General features: G+C 41.6%; 2 protein-coding genes, 1 long non-coding RNA gene and 3 other non-coding genes across 9 annotated transcripts; 5 read left to right on the forward strand and 1 right to left on the reverse strand.

Moving 5' to 3' along the window:
* The first annotated feature begins 681 nt into the window (after nt 1-681).
* Nucleotides 682-13,317, forward strand: LOC136515221 (uncharacterized). Its single transcript, XM_066508880.1, has 9 exons — nt 682-1,079; nt 2,902-3,076; nt 9,332-9,482; nt 9,573-9,755; nt 11,688-11,888; nt 11,982-12,155; nt 12,238-12,630; nt 12,718-12,966; nt 13,045-13,317. Exons 1-3 carry the CDS (start codon nt 682-684, stop codon nt 9,443-9,445), a joined length of 687 nt encoding a protein of 228 aa, XP_066364977.1. The 3' UTR covers nt 9,446-9,482; nt 9,573-9,755; nt 11,688-11,888; nt 11,982-12,155; nt 12,238-12,630; nt 12,718-12,966; nt 13,045-13,317.
* Nucleotides 1,279-1,425, forward strand: LOC136519311 (small nucleolar RNA snoR134). Its single transcript, XR_010774860.1, has one exon. It is a non-coding gene; the product is annotated as a small nucleolar RNA snoR134 (small nucleolar RNA).
* LOC136519308 (small nucleolar RNA U36a) lies at nt 1,491-1,576 on the forward strand. Its single transcript, XR_010774857.1, has one exon. It is a non-coding gene; the product is annotated as a small nucleolar RNA U36a (small nucleolar RNA).
* On the forward strand, nt 1,655-1,746 carry LOC136519232 (small nucleolar RNA Z223). The gene has a single exon (XR_010774789.1). It is a non-coding gene; the product is annotated as a small nucleolar RNA Z223 (small nucleolar RNA).
* Nucleotides 13,318-13,963: 646 nt separating the features above from the next.
* On the forward strand, nt 13,964-15,989 carry LOC136517871 (disease resistance protein RGA4-like). Of its 2 annotated transcripts, none has more exons than XM_066511528.1 (3): nt 13,964-14,630; nt 14,706-14,797; nt 15,612-15,989. In XM_066511528.1, exons 1-3 carry the CDS (start codon nt 14,007-14,009, stop codon nt 15,682-15,684), a joined length of 789 nt encoding a protein of 262 aa, XP_066367625.1. In that variant the 5' UTR covers nt 13,964-14,006; the 3' UTR covers nt 15,685-15,989. The 2 variants fall into 2 exon arrangements, with proteins under 2 accessions (XP_066367625.1, XP_066367626.1); XM_066511529.1 differs by having other exon boundaries at nt 14,715-14,797.
* Nucleotides 15,990-16,346: 357 nt separating this feature from the next.
* LOC136517872 (uncharacterized) lies at nt 16,347-19,060 on the reverse strand. Of its 3 annotated transcripts, XR_010774351.1 has the most exons (5): nt 18,477-19,059; nt 18,214-18,377; nt 17,814-18,106; nt 17,448-17,667; nt 16,347-17,116 (listed from the first exon to the last, which is right to left on the reverse strand). It is a non-coding gene; the product is annotated as an uncharacterized lncRNA (long non-coding RNA). The 3 variants fall into 3 exon arrangements; XR_010774349.1 differs by having other exon boundaries at nt 17,448-18,106; nt 18,477-19,060; XR_010774350.1 differs by lacking the exon at nt 16,347-17,116 and having other exon boundaries at nt 17,270-18,106; nt 18,477-19,050.

Below are 19,060 nucleotides of genomic sequence, written 5' to 3' on the forward strand. Positions count from 1 at the left end.
CGAAAGGCTGATTTTTTTTTTTTTTTTGCTTTTTTGGGCTAAATTGAGTGGAAATGCTATACAGAATGTTGTATTATTGTATTATATATATATATATAAATATATAAAATACACATACATATAAGTATATACTCATATATATACATTAAGATGTCCCAAAATAGTAGGGTATTCCCGGGAATACCCTTGAATCCGCCCATGTAGTATAGCCCGCGGGATTAGAGAGGATGGAGTTTAGCTTGACATCAGAGTGTTCAGGCTGGAGAGATAGCTGAGCTCAAATTTTCTCACATTGTAATGCTGTACTTAATACAACAGTTGTCTTATTACATTAAAACGCATGTTTTTTTTTGGCATGTGGACGGTCATTCAAGCAGCGCGCCCTCTCCGACATAAACGTCCCGATTGCTAAGGCCAATGTTAGTGGGAGTTTCATTAGAGTTACATTTGCACTTAATGAGCTGCCACATAAGCACTTTTGATGATGTGGCAATGTTTTTAAGAAAAGATAAGTGAGTTTTATGGGGATAAAACTCTCTTGGTACGAATATCAACTCTCTATGAGTTATGGAATTAAATGTCTAACTCTCCATTGAAAATAGATGTTTTATCCATATTTAATTCAGGAATGCTATAGAGCACATATGTGTTTCTCCTCCTTTTGGCACATAAATTTTTTTTATGTCACTGCCTTGTGGGGTCATCTTGTCGGCGCTGCCCAACGTGTGTAGTGCCTTCGCTGTTTTGAATTGGGAATCGCGCCGGTTCATTTTCCCCTGGTCCGCTCGCCTCGTCCGCTGCCTCGCCTGGAGCGCTCGCCTCGTCCGCCGATGTCGTCCCTGCTCCGCTCGCCTTGTCTGCCACTGTCGCTCCTGCTTCGCTCGCCTCGTGCGTCGCTGTCTTCCCTGCTCCGCTCGCCTTGTCCGCTACTGTCATCCCTGCTCCGGTGGCCTCGTCCGCATCTGCGCCTCTCCCTCCCGCGCCGCAGTTTGTTTGTTGTCTGCGCCTCGTCCGTTGCTGTTTTCGTCAGTTCTGTGGTTACCGTCGCCCGTCGCTGTTTGTCCGCCTCATATACTGAGGTGAGTCTTCTTCTCTCCCTCCGTCGTTCTCTGTTGCATCTGTCATCCCCAAATCTCTCCTTCCTTAGCCCCCAGTAGGCAATGTGATTGTTGCTTGACCACAGATCCGTGTGTTCCCCCTTTTTTCAGTAATTTTTTCTTTTCGTTTTTGATGTTACCCATTTGCGATTCGAAGGGTCTAGACTATTGGATTAGATTGCTGCATGGTGGTAACCCCGGGCTTGTCGGATTTGTACCCTTTGAAGAAGGAAGCCCCAATGCCTGTGCTAGATCTAGCTTGCCATTCAGTGTTGCAGGCCCTGAAAAATCTTTTTGATCGGTCTGTGTCAAAGGAATGGATACAAATATTCATAGCATCTTTGTCATTTAGAGTATTTGTGATATTTTGATTTGCTTTGTTCGTTTGATTGGTGGCAGTGATTTGACATTAACCGCGCTTCTGATCTAACCCGTGAAGCAGTGGAAAAAATAATGGTTGAATTTCTTAATATGAGCTGTCCAAGAAAATAGCCACCTGCCCCTTCATTTTAGTTGTTTTATATGCATCAGAATCACCATCTCTGCTCATGTAATTGATCTGTCAGTGATGATACAACCATTCAGCTTAAAACGCCAGTGCTGCTTCTGAGAATTCTTGACTGATGATAGAGCCGTATCTGAGCCTCATTTATTCACATGTCTTGCACGTTCATACTTGTTGTAGGAGCATTAGAGAAAAAAATGCTAACATACTAATTAGGTAGAATCTGATTATTATAACATATTTGATTTTCTTCTATTTTTTTCTTGTACCTTCAGTTCAAGTTCAGTATTATTTTAGTAGAACTTATTTTCAATTTTCTTCGGTTCAAGTCATGTGTAATATGCGGTTCAAATAATTTAGTTTTAGCCCACTAGAATCTATTTCAGTATAAGCTCAGGTTGTGTTTCGTATTTCAGTCTTTTTTCTTTTCATTATGTTTTGTTCAGTATAAGTTTCTGAATGTCCTAAAACTTTTCTGAATGATGGTGTGCTGGTTTCACTGCCGTATCTGCCTGTGCTAATTTCACATGTGAAAACGAATAGCCTGTTTTAGCCCACTAGAATCTATTTCAGTAATTTCAGTTTCTAATTGAATGAGTCAGTTTTTTTCATTGTTTCTTTTGGTTTCAGTTAAATGAATAATACTTTTTTCAATGTTTTTTTTTAGTTTTCAGTCAAGCTTTTTTTCATTGTTTTTTAGTTTTAGTTTTCAGTCAAGTATCTTTAAATGTTTTTAGGGTGGTGCTTTATAGTCTATAATTAGAAGTTCCTGTTTGGTTATCAAGTACTACTAATGTTAGATTAAGTGGTGCACTGAAATTGAAATTTGCTCTAAACTCTCTTTTTATTTACGTTGTATACTACCGGTATGAGAATAGTTTGTGTGATGGCCTGTTGCAATGTGCTTTGCCTCGTTGAGTCAGTTTGAATGAGGCCTGTGGTTCTCTGAATGGGTCTATATTCAGCTTCTTGACTCATGGCTGTAGTGTGGTCTGATTAGGTGTGCTTAGTTGATGTCTGAAATCATACATATGTACATGTCCAGATACATATCTGGACTGATATTTTGAAATCTGAACCTCACATGTTGCCTACTAAGCTGCTTTAGTTTGGGTTACTTAAGTGTTTTAGCTTATAAGAAAGAATTGCCTACATGCTGGTTTCTGGTTTATAAAATACGATCCAATAATCAGTTATAGTTTTTTTTGTTGAACCTGAACCTTACATGTTATATAGTATTGTATAATATTGGATCATGCATTTTTTTAGGTTATTGACATTTTGTTTGTTTTTTTCCAGTGTTGATTGTGGTATATTTGCTGTGAAGTTTATGGAGTTGTGGGACAAAAACATTGACAGGCATATGTTTGACCAATCTGATATCCCAAACATAAGGGTGAAGCTTGCAGTTGATTTATTCTTCAGCAAAGGAAATTCTATTGACAAATCTCTTGTAATGAACTTCTATAAGCAGGTACTTTTTGCTATTCATACTACATATCTGCTATGTGAGTACATGTTTTTATTGTTGCTTCAATTTTTTTACAGGGCATTGATCCTCGTGTCTGTAATTAGTTTCTTGGTATTTTGTTTTGGAGGTTTTTTGAATCACAAATCTTTATGTAATTAGTTAGATACATGGCTGGAGATTTAATGTGGAGGAGTTAAATCCGTGTAAGGAGTGCATTTCACATGTACTGCAGAGATTATATCAAACAAATATGAAAAGTTACAGTACTCATAGCAGCATTACACAAAGTGTTTGTGATATCAATTCTCAGCTTTTTCATAACTTAATATTACATGTCTTGTCATAATATTATGATTTTTTTGATATTTCTTCGAATGGTCTTCAATCTTGTTGTCAACCCGATGTTTTTGATTCTTCTATCTATTGCCTTTCTGTTGAGTTGTTTCCACTGTTGTGTTGATCTTCTCCTGTTATAGTAAATCTTAATAATAAGTATTGCAGTCCTTAAACAGATACATTTTTTTGGTAGTATGAACTGCCACTGACACCCTTCCCCAGACCCCGCACAGAGCGGGAGCTCTCTGCACTGGGTACGCCCTTTTTATGAACTTTTTAATTACCTTGTTTTGTTGTATCCCTTTGTCTTCTTCTTTTGCACTTGATATTTCTTCTTTGTTGTTGTGGCTGATTTCTTCTTTTTTGCCTTCTCTTTTGCTGCTTCTACTATTGTTGGGTACCTCTTCCTCTTTTTTTGTCTTCCTTTGCTCTTCACCCTTTCTGGATTTTGTATACTATTTGTGCTGTTGTTTTCTTGTCCATGTATTACTCCATTAGTGATGCTTGTTGAAGTATTCACTTCATTTTGGAGCTGAAACTGGACATCTTCTTCCTCGAGTGATTGTATTTCGTCTTCCATAATTTTTTTAGCTTCAAGCAAATATCCAAACTTCGACTCTGTTTTACAACTTTTTGTTGCCAATGTCAAAAGTCTTTGAGATAGCTGGCTAAGCACTTGTATATTGATTTGTTCACCTCCTGGATCAGCCACCATATCCATTTGATCCTCTAGGACTTTTGAAATCTCAAACATATACTCATACTGTCTCTTTTTCTTTGACCCTTTTGATGCAATTGTGACAAGCCATCTGGACAGGTTGTTGAACCTCAGGGTGCTGCTCTCTGCTTGAGTTAGCATAGGTACTTCTTTACTCATCTTCTTTTCATTCTTTCTCCACCTTTCTCTTGTAAGTTAACAAGAACAAGGTACTTCCTCACTCGATGTGGTTGTAGTGGCTGATTTTCGTCCACAAATACTTGAAACAACTCATCCTTTTCAATTACTTCAGTTTGTAGTGCTGTTGTATCCTATAGCTCTCGCTGGAATTTAACAAAAATGGCTTTATTGTATAATTCTTGTCCTTGTCGTTCAATGTTGTACTTGGACCACAACACCTTCCTCTTTCTGTTACTTGGACCACAACACCGATCTTTTCTTACTTGTAGTCCGGTAATTGGTTGCAACCACCAGGGAGAACCGAGCCATGTAAGAGTACTCGTTGCAGAATCTCTGTGCTTCATCTACGCTTTTGAATTGCATTCCTATGCTTGGTATGTACTTGTCATCAATATCTGCTCCATCATTTAGCCTTTCTTCTTCTATTTCATTTTCCAGGAATATTTCTATGTCTTCTTCATTTATATTGTTGTTGTCAATGTTTTCTGGCTGCCGCAGTCCATCATTAACATTCTGATTTGTACCAGTTTCCTGGTTTGAGATGTGTCGTTGATCCTCTGATCCAATAGCTTCCTGCATAATCAATTTTATATAATAAACAATTGTGTGTGTTTAGGTTATTGTTGGAAAAATAAATATTAACTAAACTAGCATCATTGTAGCACACACTTACTGTTTGAAGATTCATTTCATCAAATATGTCTTGACTCCATGGATTACAGTACTCTTCACAAGAAAAATCGTCTTCATCAATCATGTTTGTTTCATCATAATTTTGTGTTCTTCTTTCAATTGATGTAGCCCAACATTCCTGCAAAATAATTTGTTATTTAGCTCCTCCTTGTAATGAAACTTTCTATTCTTACCAATACTTTTGTTGACACAAATTGAATTTGTTGTAAATTGGATTAATATGTTTCTTTGAATTAATGCATATTGATACTTGATAATGAAAGAACACACATGTCCTATATTATATATGCCCCCTTCATTGTGTATTGAAGTATTGTTTCTTGCAATATCCTGCATGATAAATTATAATTATGTCAATTTCCCTCTAATGTTTTATGTCTTTTTCATGTAAAAGGTGATGATGACTAAAATTACCTGTATGACAAATGATGTAGTTTCAGTATCTTCAATTCTACTTGTTTGATTTGTGCCAACACACACATCTTATTTGAGTGTATTTTTCTGTGAACTTAAGTTTAACTTGTCTAAACTGTGAACTGGTATGAACTTAATTGTGAATATGAGGTTGCTTCAGTAGTCCAGCATAAGTTTTTTGAGCTAGGCAATTTTTTGACCTGCATGTAGCCATGGAGAATGATGAATTTCTACTGCAAACTGCATTAGAATTCTACCCAACCGTGATTTTATTCTATTCCTTTATGTAGAAGCACCATTTTGTTGATTGCACATTTATTAGTAGTAAATTGCACACTTCAACTACTGCAATTATGGTGTGTAACATGTGCAATATCTGATCTTTATAAATAACTTTGTCACTATTTTAGTTAACTTAGAGCATGCAATTGTTCTTGCTTTAGGGCATCGATATTCTTCTGTATGGGCTATTTGGGACTGGAAATGGGTCTTCTGTTTCAGCGTAAGCATCAGACACTACATTTTTATTTAGTGCATATAATTTCTATTTTAATACAACTCTTCTCTTTAAGGAATAGATCTTTCGGCTTGATACGACAATTGTTTCCTTAACTGCAGTGAAAATACTAAAGGGTAGTGCATATATCAGCTGGTTTCATGATATTCTTCTCTATTCTGGGTAAGTTTACTTGTCATGGGACTAGTATTTGATTCTTTACCAGATCTTTGAGATAATAGATTTTAAGCCTAACATGTATGATGGAACTTCAAAATTGGCCTTGTCTTTTCATAGATTTGTGCCAGCTCACACCTTATTTTTGTCCTTGTCTTTTCATAGAAAAAAATTGTTTGTTGTAATTTTGTGCTAACATATATTGAACTTTGTTAATTGTGATTTGTGCTAGCACACACGTCTTATTTGTCTTTATCCTTTCATAGAAAAAAATTGTCACTTGTGATTTGTGCTAACACATCTTGAATTCTGTTGATTGTGATTTGTGCTAGCACACATCTGTTATTTGTCCTTGTCCTTTCATAAAAAAATTGTCCTCTTATGATTTGTGCTAACACATCTTAAACTTTGTTAATTATGATTTGTGCCAACACACACCTCTTATTTGCCATTGTCCTTTCATAGAAAAAAATTGTCTCTTGTGATTTGTGCTAACACATCTTTAACTTTGTTAATTGTGAGTTGTGCCAACACACACCATTTGTCCTTGTCCTTTCATAGAAAAAAAATTATCTCTTATGATTTATGCTAACACATCTTGAAATCTATTAACATGTTACATAACTGAACCCTTGATCTGTCAGACCTTTTGTTATAGAGAAGAGGCAGTCTGCAGCTAACCGGATCAGAGAAAAGTACCTTGATAGAATTCCAGTAAACTTCTACCCTCCTATATGCATTGTTTTTTGTTTGTGTTGATTTACTCAAAATCCTAAAATCTTCTCTGTCAGTGTGTCTGATCTGCACCTTGGCCGCGCTCTGCTACTGCTGCTACATGCTCCCGGGCATGTGAATAGACTGCTATAGATGCTCTGAACATATAGTATCTCCTCAGGCCTATCCACTAATGGATTAGTGGCGTTTATTGTTCTTGTCCATAATAGTCGCAGTGCTCTATTCCTATTAATCTGTTCTATTCACGAAAAAACAAATAAAACATTCAGTTACTTAATAATTGCAACCAACAATGCTGTAAATTGCAATTATTGAGCACTGCAATTTTAGTGTTGAGGATATGCAATATGTCCCTTTTTACTTTCAGGGGTTGACTATTAGTAAGGAAATCATTCTTCCACGAGAATCCTTCCAACTTTTTTGATCTGGGTTTTGTGTAGTGGGTTGTACATGGTATAGTTGAACTGAGCGGTTTGGGATTCATAATTTGTCTGTTTTCCACATTTTCTACAATTGTGTAATGTCTTACTAGGTCAAAACTTTTTCTTTGTTTATTGTGATTTGTGCTAGCCCACACCATAGTTAAATTAGTAATAATACTAGTACTTTTCTAATAGCCAGAGGCAAATCATTTCTCCCTTTCAATACTGAAGCTGCACTTGCACGGCAATGCTCAGTATTTAGCTCTTCAAAGTTGATAGCAGAGGCAGAAGTTTCCTTCAGTATTGCTATTGCTGTGTCGTTTCAGTTCTGTAGCCGTATGCAAAGCTAACCTGCGCTTTACATATAGTTTACTACCATGTTTCATTTATCCATTTCTTAATTGCACATTTATAAGTAGTAAATTGCACACTTAAATTACTGCAATTATGGTGTTTAACATGTGCAATATCCGGTCTTTATATGTAACTTTCTCACTATTTTGTTTTCCTTTTTACATTTCATTAAGCAGAAAAAACATATGTTCAGAAAACCACTACATATAAAGGAGATTACAGCTTCATTCTCTCCTAATTGAACTCTTTCCTCTCCCTAATTCAAGCCTTCCTGATTTGATCCCTTGATCCTTTCCCGCCTAATTAGCCCCTACGACAGCGCCTATAGTTATTACCAACCATAACATCTCTCCCCTCCTCTGGAAAGAGCTCGTCCTCGATCAAGGGTTTAATTTGTGCCTATGATATTTTCTATAATATCATATTGCTTCTAGATTATAATTCTGTTAATTGTGATTTGTGCTGGCACACCACTTTTGGTCCTTGTCCTTTCATAGTTTTTTTGTGATTTGTGGCAACACATCTTAGATATTTGTCTCTGTCCTTCCATAGAAAAAAATTGTCTCTTGTGATTTATGCTAACTCACATTTTCCTTTTGTTTATTGTGGTTTGTGCTTGCCCAAGGCAAGTTTTTGTCTCTGTCGTGTGGATGCTTGGGTGACGCGGTCTGTTGATGCCCACTTGATTGTACTAGGAGAATGGTTGGGTTATGTGTTCCTCCTATGATGATTGAGTGCCAAGAATTCATATTGCTAGTCTATAAGTATGGATACCTTGAGATTGGTCTGGTTGATTTTCTTTATCGTGCTAAGGAAATAGTGAATTCTGATAAGGCCTAATGGTTATACAATTGCAGATTGCAGTTGATAAGTTAATTCATGTGTGACATATATGTCAGCCCTCCCTCTCTTTCCTGGTTTCTTTGCATAGTATTCTGTTCTAGAAAGATTGTCAGAAAAAGGAAATTTTCTGCATTTTACTGTTGAACCCTTTCAAAATCCAAGTGACCACATGGGGGGTTTATGCAGAACTCTCCTTTGGGTTTGTTCCATTTTGTGCCTTTTTGTCATATCTACCAAGTGCTGACTAATAGGCGCATTCTACCATAGTCTCATAGCTATAGGCATAGTGCGGTTAACATAATAACAAATTGACAATGGCAGTGGCATTTGTCAAGTGCATATATGAGGTGAAAAGTTCATAGCTGCTGGATTGTTCCCTTTTACGCTCTCATATCCTTTTTCAAACTGTCAGAAATATCTTCATGAATCATTACGTGTGGCATAATTTCTGTTCTTTAGGTACATAGGGTGAATGTTAAAATTATGACAAACAAATGCTCTTGTTTTATTATGGCAAATTAATAGCTTCTAAGCACATTTCATGTTACAATTATACTGTGTCGAAAGGGTGTTGCTTGCAGAACTGAATTGCAGTTCTAGAAAATACTAATTGATGCATTTTCTTCTGGAATTTGTGCTTGCTTGAACAATAGGTTGCAATTTCTGCAATTTGGTTCTGTATGCATGGTTCAATCTGATTGATACTTACTTTTTTTGTCCCTATTATGCACAAATAGAAAGTAGGAACCAATAACCTGCTGAATTCCAGCTTTACAATGATCAAATGAGCATTTCTTACTATTAAGAATGCTTGCTTTTTATATAAATTATTGCCAAACTGTCTATAATCTGAATGTGCTTTTAATTGTTGTTATCCCCAAATAATGCAGTATACACTGGCTATTGACATTTGGAGCATTGGATGCATATTTGCTGAGGTGTTGACCGGGAAGCCTTTATTTCCTAGTAAAAATGTTGTTCATCAGCTAGATTTGATTGACTGATCTTCTAGGCACACCGTCAATGGATAAAATTTCTCGGGTATAGTGCTATAACCAAGGAAACTCTATTTTTATTTCGTCTCATGGCTCAGTGACTCCAAAGTTGAACTTGTTTTTTATTCATTTTCAGGTTCGGAATGAGAAAGCAAGAAGGTACTTGAGCAGCATGAGAAAAAAGGACCCTGTTCCATTTTCTCAGAAGTTTCCCAGTGCAGATCCTTTGGGACTTAAACTATTAGAAAAGCTATTAGCGTTTGATCCAAAGGACCGTCCAACAATAGAAGTAGTCCTTTGCTGTTGTCTCAAGTAGAAGGTACGTTTTCTATGCAACACACTCTTTGAGAAAACTGGTGTGATGCTATCTGATCTACTCTTTGCTGATATTGGGCCTCTCTCTCTTAGTTAGTGGGCCTCTCTAGCACGTCTTTATTGGGCTGAACGACAGTTGTGGGCCTTGTTTGCCTGATGAAATTTGTGTATTGCATTCTCTTAAAACACATGTTTTTTCCAGTGTTTCAATTCGTGTGTTTCTTAGGCATCTAACAACCATGTGCTAACTAGTCCAAAAACACGGTTTTTCCTATGCTAAAATATGTGTATTTTACATACAGCCAACAACCATATGTTGGCTTATGTTAAAACACACGTGTGTACAGTAGACAGACTCTATTTAATTTCATTCTACATAACTTGGCCGGCTTAGAAACAACATAACGAAACTCTCCGCTTAGACCGGCGAGAGTTGTTCAACAACATGATACGCCGTCGCCTCCCCCTGTCCTCGGCCGAGCTCCCTCCCTCCCATCTCGTCTTACTCCGCCGGCTGCCAATCTCTGCCACCGGCGTATCGACGACGGTGGCGTCCAATGGAGGCCACGCCGGACAGATCAGGCGGATCCGATTCCGAGCCAAGTGTCGGACCGCGCCACCGGCCGCGCTCGTCTGCCTCCTGTGCTTCCGTGGATCGTCCTCCCCTCCTCGATTTCCGTCCGTTCGTTCCCTGTGGCTTGTCCGCCTGCTCCAGTCCTCCTTGAACCGCCGTTCGCCGCTTCCTCCACCGCCGTGTCGCCGCCATGGCCCGCCAGCAGAGGGCCCGCCATGGCCGGCCAGCACAGGGCTGGAGCTCCCTGCATCCCCATCACCTGCGGGCTGCGGTGGCCTTCACCGGCGTGAGACAAAGAGCAGGAGCAGAGAGTAAAGGGCTACGACTTCACCTGCCTGACAGCGTGCTCTGTTATCCACCTTGCACGACAAGCTGATATGTCCCTTTTAAGCTAGCTGATACAGCCGCCGATCACTACAGGAAACCGGGACTTTGCCTAGTGCTCAAATCTTTGCCGAGTGCCAAATATCGGGCACTCGGCAAAGGCCGCCTTTGCCGAGTGCCGCACTCGGCGAAACTTGGCACTCGGCAAATAGGGCTTTGCTGAGTGTCTGGCACTCGGCAAAATAAGGCACTCGGCAAAGCCAAACTTTGCTCAGTGCCAGACACTCGGCAAAGTTGGGCACTCGGCAAAGAGGCGCCCGGGGATAACGGTACCCAACGCCATCCTCTTTGCCGAGTGCCTTCTGTTTGGCACTCGGCAAAATATTGGCTTTGCCGAGTGCCTAGGGCTAGCACTCGGTAAAATATTCACTTTGCCGAGTGCCAAACCTTGGCACTCGGCAAAATAAATTTTTTGTTTTTGTTTTTTGCCACCAACTTTTTTTCTTAGATTTGTATTTGTACCATGAACAACATGTTCAAATTTGGCACAATTTCATTGTTGTTTGCTATATTTCTTCACTTTATTTTGTTTTCTTGCAATTTTCCGGAAAATGTAGGTTTGAACTGCAGGTGCATCGAATAATAGTTTTGATCCATTCCAAAAATGTTATTCTTGTTTGTTAGTGTCATTTTATGCTAAATCTAGGAACTGTCTCCAAATTTCGATCAACGTGCTCACGGGGCAACGTCGCGAACTTGCGTGCGAGTGGTTATTTAATTCTATAAAATTCAAACGAATCCCGAAAATCATGAAACTTGGCGAGATGTCGTGATATCACATGCATATGCGGTGGTAAAAATTTGAAAACGTTTGGAGGACGTCATCACGTATGGTGTTCACAAACCAGGACATCATCACATGTGATATCTGATTAGGCGTGAGTTCTGGGTGAGTCTACATCACACTACATTGCTCAATACTATGAATTCATTAGACGTTCTTGAAATAATGAAAGGACACATGATGTCTGTATGCAGGACTTCTTCACGTTGGAGGAGGGGCATGACCCCGCCTGGGTGACGAAGGTGCAGGACAGGGCATGCAGGGGCCGAGTCACAGACCTGTACTACGAGGCGAGGCTGTAGTGCCACATCAACCACTCGTGCGACGTCCTTGGTCGGTACCCGGGGAAGAGCGAGGCCAGGACCATGACACTCACCAGGGAGCAGTACCTCGCAGTAAGTTATAAAACATTGTTACTGGCTCATTCCATGAAGAATAGGTAGCCTTCATTTTATATTCTAACATTTCTAATACTTGATGGCATGCAGATGTGTCCTTCTTGGTGCGCCACCCACAGAGACTGTTGGGCGGCCATCGTGGACAAGTGGGTCTCCGATGAGTGGAGGGAGAGGCACGCCCTCCGTCGGGAGTGCTGCCTGCAGATGGGTGGGCCGGCGCACCACCAAGGCAACCGGCCCCTCAGTTCGTACGTCCAGGCTTGGGTACACGCTACGCACTTATTTATTTATTTGTTCTAACGCTCAATTCTTATTACTTCTAATCGTCTTTGTGTTTTCCTCACAGTCCCAGTCGTATGATGGCCAGGAATGCAACGAGTTCATGGCGTACGCCATGGCACACAAGGGCAAGGCGACAGCCCCAGACACCGTCTACAACCCGGAGGACGGGCCCGAGGCGTACAGCAACACGAGCGTCCACAGCAAGCTCACCGACTACGCCTCATCGGCTCGCGAGCGGCATGGGGAGGACTTCGACCCCGCCACCTAGCCCCTTGATACCGACCTCGTGATGAGGCTCGGAGGAGGGAAGCAGCACGGCCGGTACTGGATGGCCTCCAACATGGTCGACTCGACCTCTGTGCCCAACCTCGCCCAGATCCGAGCACAGAGCACGAGCTCCTTCGTCCCCATTCGACCTCGGCAGGCGAGCACACTGCAGCAGATGGCGGCACTCCAGGTTAGTTCTATTTCATTCGCCGTTCATTACTTTTACACATGTACCTTGCATTTGCATTGTTTAAACGTTGGTGATTGAATATTGCAGGCCACTGTGGAGAGGATGGAGGCCGAGAGGGAGGCCGAGAGGGTCGAGAGGGAGAGGGAGAGGGCCCAGAGAGAGGCCGAGAGGGCCGAGTGGGAGGTCCTGAGGGCCCAGAGGGCGGCCGAGGCGCAGAGGATGCAGGACATGTTCTCATTCATGTCGAGCCTCGGCACCACTCTCCCGGGTGTGGTGGTGCCCCAGTCGCTGCTCGCTCCAGTTGTGCCTCCTACTCCTCTGGCTCTAGGCACTCCGGTGAGTATATATATATGGTTGATCAAGTCCTTTAGCTTGTGTAGATACTAATGAATTCAATTCTCCTTTGTGCAACAGTCGTCGGGTTTGAACCCGACTCCTTCGCCTCAGCACACACACTCCGGCTGGACAGGTCCACCACCGCACGGAGGTGCCCCTTCAGGCTCCCATTGGGATCAGTGGCAGTAGGTGGTGCTCCTTCATGTTTCATTGACTTTTCTTGATCTAGGACTTGTGTTGGATGAAGACTTAGATGTTGTCATGGATTTACACATTGGATGTGCGTGTGATGGATTATGCAGGAGGATGTGCTTGTGATGGATGTTGGATGTGCTTGTGATGTATTATGGATGTATGTGATGGATTATGTATGCGTTTTGTGTGATGTTAAATGCTTGTGTGCTGCCTCATGTATTATATATGAGTTTTGCATGTTTGCTTTCGAAGGAAAGCAACAAACAAAAAAATAGCAAATTTCCCAGCTTTGCCGAGTGCCAACACTGGGCAAAGAAGTCTTTGCCGAGTGCCATGGGTGTGGCACTCGGCAAAGCTGGAAAAAAATGCTGCAAAAACAGCCACTTCCCTAGTTTTGCCGAGTGCCACAGCCTGGCACTCGGCAAAGAGGTCAATTTTGCCGAGTGCCAGATGGTACCACTCGGCAAAGACTATTTTTAAAAAGATTTTTTTTTAAAAAAAAAATGGTTTCTTTGCCGAGTGCTGAGCCCTGGCTCTCGGCACAAATTCAAATTTTGCCGAGTGCCAGTCCCTAGGCACTCGGCAAAGCCGGCGTCAAATGTTGACGGCGGTTATTTTTTTGCCGAGTGCGGGCTTGGCACTCGGCAAAGACTTTGCCGAATGTCGATTTTTGGCACTCGGTAAAGAAATTTTTGCCGATAAAATCTTTGTCGAGAGACCTTTGCCGAGTGCTTGGCTGGCTTTGCCGAGTGCCCCCAGCACTCGACAAAGAGGGCGTCTGCAGTGGTGGATGGAGATGCCATAACACAATTGTCACTGCCAGAGAGGGGAGCTAGGAGCTTGAGATGGCAGGCATGGCCGTGAGCGCTGCCACTGGGGTGATGAGCTCACTCCTCTCCAAGCTATCGCTGCTGCTTTGTGATCAGTACAGGCAGCTCAAGGGGGTCCGAAGGGATATTGAGTTCCTCAGCCGTGAGTTGACTGACATGAATGCTGCATTGGAGAAGTTAGTGGGCATGGACAAACTTGATGTCCAAACGAAGGCGTGGAGAGACAAGGTTCGTGAGATGGCTTATGATATCGAGGATTGCATCGACATATTCATGCACCAGCATGGCCAGGGAGATGACAAGGACAGCTTAGTTAACAAGACTGCACGCAAGATTACGAAGCTGCGAGCACGGTACCAGATTGCCAACAAGATTCAAGAGCTCAAAGCTCGTGTTGAGGAGCAGAGTCAAAGCCGAGATAGGTACAGGATACATGAATCTATCTCAGAGTCTGGAGTGGTGGAAGTTGACCCAGGGCTGCCTGCACTGTTTGAGGATGCAAAAAGGCTTGTCGGCATTGATGGTCCACAGTCAGAAATCATCAAATTGTTGCTGGAAGGTGATGGTGATCCTGGACAACTTAAAGTGGTATCCATCGTGGGATTTGGTGGTCTTGGCAAGACAACACTTGCAAACCAGGTGCATGCTAAAATATAGAATGAGTTTGACTGTACGGCATTCGTGTCAGTGTCTACAAGTCCTGACATGCCAAAGATTCTGAAGGACATACAAAATGGTGTCACGGAAATGGAAGATGACGTCCAAAAGCTTATTGAGATCATTAGAGCATCGCTCAAGAATAAGAGGTATACGTTTATCTGGGATTTATGATGATATATTTAACTGTGGAAATTTAATATTTTCTATTTCTCATCGACTTTCTCAAATATCTAGATGTTTCCATTGTCTAATAGCAATATGTGAACTTACCAAGGAAGCTTATCAGTAGCTATCTCTATCTTGTTTGTTTGTTTGTTGAGCAAGTCAATTTCATTCATTTTCAAATTGCCAACCATTATTCTGTTTCCAACAAAAAATCATTTAACAACAACACAGAATTAATTTTAGGAGTTCTTATTTTCATTTTTATCCACATAGATCTTTCTTTTTTATTTAACCAATTTATTGAAATTTTGTTTTCTTGTTTTTGTGGGAATGTTTTTTCTTAGATAATTTCCCTCTTGAGCTTAATGTTGTATGAAGTTGAAAAATTATTTACCAAGCATGATTCTGTTTCAAACAAAAAAAATCAATTAATAGCATCACAGAATTACATTTTAGGAGTTCTTATTTTTATTCACATAGATCTTTCTTTTTTTCTTTAAAATTTAGATTGAGTTTTTAGTTTTTCACATGAATTTTACTGTGCCCAAAAATATATGTACTTTACATTGAAGTTACCTTGATTTAAGCATGAATCATAAACCAAAGCATCACCGAACAAGTGCTCATTCTCCTGTTTGTTTCCACGAGACCAAGTGACATATTACTCATTTACTTTGTCATATTGTTTTTGTATTTAAAATGTTGTTACTTTGCTTGTATCTTTGGAAATGCCATGTGGGTTGGATAACAGACATCATGCAGGCAACATTGACTTTGAAGTCACTTACTTTGCAGGTACCTTGTCATAATTGATGACTTATGGAGCACCAAGGATTGGCGCACTATTGAGTGTGCTTGTGGAAAATAATTATGGCAGTAGAATGACAACTACCACACGCAATCAAGATGTTGCTACAGCTTGTTGCTTTAGTGGTCAAGGTCATGTATACCATATGCAACCCCTTAATGAGCTTCACTCAAGAAGGCTGTTTTTTAAAAGGTTATTTGACACAGAGGACGGTTGTCCTAAGCAATTCAAAGAGATTTCGGATGACATGCTAAAGAAATGTAAAGGTGATATCATTGGCGATTACTAGCATTGCAAGCCTTTTGGCTAACCAATGCATGCGTGTGGAGACATGGGAAAAGGTACGTAATTCATTGGGTTCTGAATTAGACACGAATCCTACATGGTAATGGATGAGACATGTGCTAAGTCTTAGCTACAATGATCTGTCCTATTAGCTCAAAACATGCTTGATATATGTTGGTACTTATCCTTAAGATTATGAAATTCGCAAGTTTGATTTGTTGAGAAAATGGACTGCTGAAGGATTTGTTAGGGTAAAACATGGTTTAGATCTGGAGGAAGCTGCTGATAACTGTTTCAATGAACTCATCAACAGAAGTATGATCCAACCTTGCTTCAATGATGATGATTCTGGTGAGGTGTGGGCATGTCAAGTTCACGACCTAATGCTTGATCTTATTATATCGAAGTGCAAAGAGGAAAACTTCATCACTATAATCGATAGGAAGTTTACCATGAATAGAGCATCGCAAGTTCGTTGGATCAGCCATCAGTTCAGTCACAGAGACATGGCCCTGTCAGTCGAAAGGATGGATCCATCACAAGTTCGGTCATATAATACCTTCCCTGCAGCTGATTCAATGTTTAAACTTCTGAGAGTTTTGGACATGGACCAGGGCTCATATGCGGGGCCACAATCTTTGTGCCTTGACTTGTCTGCTATAAATCACTTTTTTCTGCTGAGGTATCTAAGGGTCAGAGGCTTTCGTTTGGAGCTGCCAAAGGAATTTGGGAAACTGGAGCATTTGATGACCATAAATTTGTCATGGGCAGGGTTGTATCTCAGTAACCAATCATCAGATTTTACTTCCTTGTCGTCTTTAAGGCATCTATCTCTTCCAATACTTGGAGGAAGTATAGCATTGAGAAATGGGCTAAGCAAGCTGTGTAACCTACACAGTCTATTCCGTTTTGACATCGGGATTAATTCCATAGAGTGCATCAGGGATCTTGGCGAGTTGACCAATCTTAGAGAGCTAAGTGTGTTTGACTCTAGGCTAGGTGATGCAGAAGATAATACTGACACAATCCTGGCTGCCTCTCTTGACAAACTTGGGAACAGCAAACTCCGCTGTCTGGTCTTACGCAAAGTTAAAGGAAAAGTGAACAATCGGGGAAATACATGCTGCTTCGTGGAAACGATTCCAGTATTTAGTGCAGGAAGCTCCAACAGACTAATCCTCCTCTGCTTGTTATCCTGCCTGACTGGCTGCACACCAGAATGTCAAATTTTCTCATCAAACTTAATACTACTGACAGTTGACAGAAAAATTTCATAATCCAAAGAAATCAAGAGCACATCAGCATTCCACAAGGCAAGTTTCTTGACGCAGGTTAGGAGTAATGATAAGAAACAGCGTGTAGCACATACCAAGTGCATCCTAAGAGCCTAACAAGTTCGACGAAGTTGATCAATCAAATCAATAAAATAAAACCATGAGGTCTACAGTGTAGGAGGTTTTTTTTCACTTCAATAAATTTTGGTGAGTTGCAAACATATGAACAAAGAATATGTAGAGATGTTGTAAAAGTTTATACACCTCCATGTATTGTATTTGTAAGGTCCCCGAAAGGTACCCGATCACCGGTTGGCCTTGGCGTGTCCATCAACACCAGATTACTGTATTTGGGAATCAATTTCTTTGTCCTTCTAATGCATAGGAAATCCAGTCAATAGAAACTCTGCTCCTTGAAATGTGGTTTCTTTATTGTAAGTGTACTCTATGGTCTCAAGCATCTCTCCTGTTATGCTATTTGATCCTGCAGCAATTCACAATTGACTTTCGCTAATGCCATCCCTAAGATTAAGACACAGATCTGCTTGGTGCTACAACAAAACAAAGGAAACTGGAGATACGCAACCAATTTCTGAACCAATATGATATTTACAAAAAAAACTTACTAACCTGATTTGTACCATTTAATTTTCCAAACCAAACTGTTATTTCCCAACCTAAGCCCTGATGCTAACATGCAAGTATTTCACATGATGAGGAAAAAAAAAACCTTTGCTTGATCTGCAATTTCATCAAATCTTCCAGATATCAGTTGGGAAACAATGAATCACATGATCCTTTGAAGAACTCCTCCCAGGAAATATGCACATGGAACATATCATCTCTACTGCCAGTTTATCTTTCTCAAAACCAAATTAACGAACAGCTAGCTAGCAGAGTGTTGCTGCGTCTCACCAGTGCATCTGACGAAGCAAAAATAAAGTAGGAGCAGCAAATTGTTAGTGCCATTCATTCATCAGTCCAGTTAAGGCACATTAATACGTAGATTGAAATTAAGGAAAATAATTACCATGATCATGAAAAGAAACCAACAGGCCTTCGACGTTGAGGTTGAGCACCTAGATCTACCGGATCAGCAGGCAGATGCTCCGACGGCAATGACGACAGCGGACTGACCTGCAACACGCCGTTGGGGCTGTCCTTCCCAGAAGCCTGCAGGCCGCACGAAATCGACTGCGGTGAGACGGCCGGGGAAACGATCAGAGCTCCGTGCCGTGAAATTCGGTGCTGGAAAGTTCCAAACAGGACACCGCAACAAAAAAGAAAACCAACCTTCATCTCCTTCCTGTTGCTGACGAGGAGCCCAACCATGCGGCTTCAGAGGACATCCATCCCTTCTCCTGCCCTTGCTGGATCTGAGCGGCGGGGACGAGGGCTTTCGCGACTTCGCGTGCTAGCGCTGGGAAAGTGGCCCCACATGTCGGCGCCGTGTAAATCTTCGGGGGAGCGATGGAGTGGGGGAGTTCGCTCGCTCGGGGGTCGACGGCGCGGGCACGAACGGCGAGGTCGATGGCGCAGGGCGGATCGGGGCGGGGCGAGGATGCGGATCGGGGAGGAGCGAGGACGACTGTGCGGGCGCAAACGGCGAGGTGACAGTGCGGGTCCTGATGGGCGAGGACGACGGCGCGAACGGCGAGCGGCAGGGAGGTAGGCGTGGGCGAGAAGGTAGCTGCGTGGCCGTGCGCGTGAGGGAGTTGTGATTGGAGCGGGATCGCGGAGGGAATGGATCGCGAGATTGGTGCCACCTGCCGGCGCATCGCTTTTTGACTCGCGGGATCGCAAGCGACGGGCGTGGCGGCCGCCGCGGGCGTGAGGAGCGGGGCGGGGATGAGGGCGGGAGCGAGACCGGTGGATGA

The sequence above is a fragment of the Miscanthus floridulus genome, chromosome 17, assembly GCF_019320115.1.
Source record: "Miscanthus floridulus cultivar M001 chromosome 17, ASM1932011v1, whole genome shotgun sequence".
Lineage (NCBI taxonomy): Eukaryota > Viridiplantae > Streptophyta > Magnoliopsida > Poales > Poaceae > Miscanthus > Miscanthus floridulus.